We start from the raw sequence: 5,795 nt of genomic DNA, 5'->3' as shown, positions 1-5,795 counted from the left end.
CCCTTCTCACCTTAACTCTCCTTCTCACACAATCTTTTGCCTATATATGTATATAAGCGAAGGATCGTGTGAGAAGGGTAGTTTAATCTCATGCCCACCCATAAATTGAGCTTTTGAAGGAATTTTTCGGTGCACTTTATTAGTGTTGACATTCAATTAGGATTAATCCAAGGTGGACAATTAGCTTGAGCAACGGGTGTTGTAGCGAAACTGATTGTGTCTCGCTTGATTATTAGTTACTGAGGGGTTAGAAATATATCTTCGCTTGAGTTGGAGATCTCTTCTTATACTTCTAACTATAACTGCCCTTTTCACCGGAAACCAACCCTATGTGTATATATGCAGGAGGTGAAGATATATACCTTGTTATATTGGATTTTACTCATGTCCAAGGTGGTTTGAGGAAGGGCAGGGAACCTTTGTCTCAAGCAAAGCAAGAGGCTTTCGGCTCTATCCGCTAACGTTTCCCTTTTATCAAGATCGGCTACCAAATCCTTAACCTTGTCCCATGATGACCTTGAAAAGGACCGACTCACCACATTTACGGGTTTCACATTGTTTTTTCCTCGCCATATGTAGATCGAGGCCTCCACACGGTTTGCAATCTCAAGAGCTTGATGCTCRGAGGATAGGTCGAGGCAATCCAAGAGACACTCGGGTGAAAATTGATCCGACGAAATATACCGATGAATAAGATCACCTAAGCTCCCTTTCGCATTCTGCAAAAAAAAAAACGAATATCAACAAACAAAATAAGTTTTCGAAAAGGGCATCATTGAATTTGAAATTGTTCCATCCGTCCCAAAATAAATGTTTACAATGAAAAAGGGAAACATATATGGTAATTATTGCACTTTTTAATTAACTAAATGACAATTTTACCCCAAAGTTCTGTTCAGGAAGTTTAAGAAAAACTAAGAATCATTCCGATGATACCTTTGGAAGTGCTTCCAAGAACGACTCAGGAACCTCCATATCGGCTAAAGTAATGCTGTTGATAGCCATTGCAGCYTTTAGTATTTGATTTGTGGAATCGCGTTTGTTTTGCAAATGTTTTCTTGCGTTCTCGCTGAGACCACCAGCTGGGACTCGAGGAACAGGCAGCCACCATTTTTCTTTTTGGCGTGGGAGAACTTTACCGAAAGACGATGAACCATCTGTTTCCAGAGCTTGAATGCCTTGATCCACATACCAAAACTCCATTTTTTCAAAACTGTCCAATATCTCCTGTAACAAACACAAATTTGCTTCCTTACAAATTCAAAGTTGATATAATTTGATTAAAATCAGATGAAAATGAAGTAAAGAATATGATCACACATGTAAAAGGAAAAGTTTAAAATCCGAAAAGATTAGTGACCAAGATTAGGGGAGTATAATCTATATGTAATCAACGAAAAAAGAAGGGTTTAAGAATCTCACGAGAAGCATGTTGTCTAATTTACGAAGAGCCGGAAGATTGACATACAGATCAGATCGTGGTCTACTCGTCATGACCTAAAATCATATCACACAAAAACCAAAAGATAATCAAGTGAGCCAAGCATTTCTTGCAGAAAAAAGATGCAAAATTTAGCAACATTTGGAACATGAATTCAAAAAACAACAATTTTACCTCAAGTTTGCTTCCATCCGGATAAGTTTGCCAAGACGGTATCAACTCCACGATGTAATCACTAACACAAAGAAGCCATTCCATTTCTCTTCGCCACATCAATTTCTTTTCAGCGCGTAGAGGTTCTAACCTCCATATTTGTCCAAAAAGTGTGGCTGARATTTCAAGAAAATCGAAAAGAAACCAACCATCATCAAAAGTGCTGTCATTGGTAACCAAATTTGCGATCATCTTTTGACCTGATTAATTCATTTTATTGGCTTACCACAAAGATTTGTAATGGCATTCGAGATAGCCAAAGCTGTGCAAACACCATTCCCACAACCAGACATATCTTCTCCAAGCAACAATTTTGAGAATCTTTCTTTCATCATGTCAATCTCTATCGAAAACCCCAAATCAAAAACCCACATAGAAAACGTCAAACAGRGAGATATTAACAATTGCTAGCAAAMATAGAGCTAAAACCCATATCAAAGATAAACAAGAATCATCAAACAAAGAGAAATCGGCAGCCACATCTATCAGACAGATGGTTTAAACCCCAAATCAAAGCTAAACATTACATCAAACACTTGATAGACATTAACTTGTTGCATATCAAATAATAGAAACCTAAATTGAAATATGAACACCAAAAGAGATCACTGTGATCATTTGGCAGAGACTACCTGAAGGAGCTGTTGGCTCTTGTTTCTCTAACTTTTTTTGACCCAAAAGGGGTTTCTGCGAATCTTCAGAATCGCCACAATGTGGGGCCTCATTCTCGTTCTTCTCCGTCACCACATCCATGGAAGAAGGAGAAGACGAGTCGTCAAAACTAGTAATGTGTTCTTCATTCAAAACAGTATCAAACAACGCCATGAAATCAGAGCTTGAGCTACTGTTTCCACCAAATTCTTCTTCTTCTTCACATGTATCTAAACAACCCCTAATTTCTTTTTTCTTACACTCCTCTGATTTCTTCCCACAATCGACAACGATACAAGGTGAATCATCATCATAAGCAGAGTTATTCACCACCATACCAAACCCCTGCAATGCAAGATCCATTTTCTTCAAAAACTAACCGYTCCCTAGCAATCAATTCTGCAAATTAAACAACAGTTCTTTAATGGGTTTGTTTGATCTTGTCTCCTTCTTATCGGTTGTTGGAGCTTCATCTCATCGATTGGGTGGGTTTCTGTTATATACGAAGAATTAATCAAAGAGGGTTTCTTTGTGTTTGCTTGAAGAAGGCGCCTCTTGTTTGGGTTCGCTCTCGTTGCATAATTATGTGTGATGATTTCAAATTTTGCTCTCAAAGTAATCTTAAAAGGGAGCGTGTTATGGATCTCAATACGCTTAATTATGATTCTTCCTTCCTCATTAACCAAAATGACCAAATTGCCCTTTACCYTGTCTTTTCTGTTCCGTTTCAAAACAAGTACGACAATTAATTTTCAACGAACTCAATAAATTCGAGAYAGCGTTTTCACAATTTCAACGAAAATGAGAGCACAAGGTCCTCGTTCACAATAATTAATAACATCCGTTATCCGTATAACGGTATATGAAAATGTTTTCATCAAAAACAACCGTGATTACGTCTCTTATAAAGGGGTAGTTTAGTAATTTCGTATTAAAACAAGGTTGGGTAGTGATATATTTAATAGAGGGTAGTTTAGTAATTTCACATCCAAACAAGGTTTTGTCTTACTATTCCTATGCATGCCATGGGCACAACATGATGATGCCAAGACTATTTGTCTCCTCATGGCATGTAATCACAAGAATGAGAATCAATTCAACAAAATTCATTTTTTAAATAATTTAATTAAATTCTTATTTAATAAATCATATTATTATCTTATTTTAATTACATTGTATCAAATTCAAGTCATGGTCAATGTTTTGCAAAGGATCCATTTTGGTTTTTATATTTTAAATAAATATTATTTTTGAAAGTAAATAAAAAGAATAAATCATTAATCATGTTTAATTTGAGTGGTAGGAAGGAACCACCAAATCATGTAAAAATTTGTTCATTTACATTTTTATTTGTATGAATTACGTTATTTTTCAATCATTATTGAATAAATTATCTGACAGAAACCATAAATAACGATTTAAATGATCAGATCTTGTATGAGCCAATCAAGATGGACCATACATGTAGTTGACGAGATGTAAAATCGTGATTGCCTTGCTAAATTGCGAACCAATATTAGTTTTTTTTACCTTTTGTAACAAAATGGACCTTGAACCAAGTATCTGAATTTAGTTATTTATGAAAATCTAATAAAACTATTAAAATATTATATATATATATATATATATATATATATATATGTAGTTCACGTGAGACCAATATGTTTTCGTAAGAGTCGTGAAACCATTTTTTTACACTTGAAACTTTACAGCAAAACACTGTGAAGGTAAAAAAAAAATCGAACCTTCATAACATTTGGTTGTGAAGTTTCAAGTCTAAACAAGTGGTCTCAGGGGTTCATGAAAACATGTTGGTCTCACGTGATCCTAAGTCTATACACACACACATACATATATATATATATATATATATATGTGTGTGTGTGTGTGTGTGGAGATTCAAACGAGAAAACCTCTATTTTACGAAAACGCGAGAATACCCTTATCATATGTGATAATACACGTGAGGGGACCCTGTGATGTGCGGACGACGTGTTCTACGACTTAGGCTGTGCCAAAGGTTGTTTGCGTCTATGATTTAGCATCACATGTGATGGTCTTGATAAATTATAATATCATACCAACAACAACCTTATCACATGTGATAATACTTGTGAGTGGGCTTAGTAGTGCAAGGACGAATTGACCCGCAACCAATATCGTATCGAAAATCGTCCGCGTCTCTGATTTAGTATCACATGTGTATCATATGTGATGAAATAATAATATCACATGTGATTGTCTAAAGTAAAAGGATGTTCCCGCGTTCTTATAAAATAAAAGTGTTCTCGTTTAAATCTTTTCATATATATATATATATATATATATATATATATTTCCAATTTTGGTATCCCACCCCTCCCCTCCATGATGATGTTTTTATTCCCCCACCAGATGATGTCTTTATTTGTCTTTCCTCTTAAGGGTGGTTGTTTACATTTTGGAATACCATCTAGCTAGTGCTGGTGGTTCCAACCAAAACCAATTCCTTCTTAACAACCCTAATTGATTTTTTTTTTAATATTTTAATCATCATACATATTTATTATATCATAAAATTATTCTTAAATTTAATTTAAGTTTACATTATATTACTGTATAAATATAGCTTCATGTTTGAACTACATAAAATTAATATGGTAAAATAGAGATGGTCAATAATCAATCTCTAACGAGGTTGGGTTGGTCCAAAAAACCGTCCCTTCAAAATTGGGGTCGCCGGTCCCTTTCCCGATCCCGACCAAAAATCCTAAGGCCAATCTAGGTAAGGTTACGAGTCCCGATCCCATCGATGCGATCTCAAATACAGTTTTGAGCCCGACTTGTATTTTAATAAAAAAATATATTTTTTTTTAATTTTTTGATACAAAAATATTGTACATATTTTTATAATTAAGATTTTTGATATTTATTACTGAAATATATTTAAAAATCTTGTAAAACTTTTAAAAAATAGTTTTTCTTTTTTTAAATCAGGCCTAAATATAAGAGGTCCCAATTTAAAATTCCATTTAAAAGTGTAAGCGGTCCCAATTTAACCATCTCTACGATTAAACACTCCATAAACTTCAGATTTACTTCATGATGAAAATTTGTATTAATTTTTTTTTCTCATTTTAAAATAATATTTTACATCCCGATGCGTTATATATATATATATATATATATAGGTGGAGGTTCAAACGAGAACCCCTGTGATTTACGAAAATGCGAGAACAACCCAATAACCTCATACTTTTTTAATTAATAAATTAACTTTTATTATATATAAATAATTTAATAAGGACAATAATGTAATTAAGTAATTTTTATAAWTTTTATTTTATTTTAATTAACCATAATTATCTTTTCACGTTCCACATTTTACTCTTGGTAGTTATCTTCTTCTTCTTCTCATTAACATTTTTTCTTCATATCACACATCTATCACATAAGTATCACCACTCATATCATATGATTATCACACCCATATTATATGATTACACCAAAA

At 33.8% G+C, this 5,795-nt stretch overlaps 1 protein-coding gene across 2 annotated transcripts in view; it reads right to left on the bottom strand.

The window, feature by feature from the left end:
• The window catches only part of LOC112506840 (rop guanine nucleotide exchange factor 7-like), a 4,423-nt gene extending 1,536 nt beyond the window's left edge, over window positions 1-2,887 (bottom strand). Inside the window, exons 1-6 of one of the 2 annotated variants that reach the window (XM_025111138.1) lie at window positions 2,287-2,887; window positions 1,881-1,997; window positions 1,616-1,770; window positions 1,423-1,497; window positions 937-1,227; window positions 363-719 (exon numbers count right to left, since the gene is read on the bottom strand). In XM_025111138.1, the coding sequence (XP_024966906.1) occupies window positions 363-719; window positions 937-1,227; window positions 1,423-1,497; window positions 1,616-1,770; window positions 1,881-1,997; window positions 2,287-2,668 (1,377 nt within the window). In that variant the 5' untranslated portion in view covers window positions 2,669-2,887. The remainder of the gene's footprint in view (window positions 1-362; window positions 720-936; window positions 1,228-1,422; window positions 1,498-1,615; window positions 1,771-1,880; window positions 1,998-2,286) is intronic. The other variant, XM_025111139.1, reaches the window with a different exon arrangement.
• Window positions 2,888-5,795: the final 2,908 nt, after the last annotated feature.

Source organism: Cynara cardunculus (assembly GCF_001531365.2).
Source record: "Cynara cardunculus var. scolymus isolate 2C chromosome LG 2, CcrdV1, whole genome shotgun sequence".
NCBI classification, from domain to species: Eukaryota; Viridiplantae; Streptophyta; class Magnoliopsida; order Asterales; family Asteraceae; genus Cynara; species Cynara cardunculus.
The sequence above is the reverse complement of the archived record's forward strand: the minus strand, read 5'-3'. Positions and strand labels throughout refer to the sequence as shown.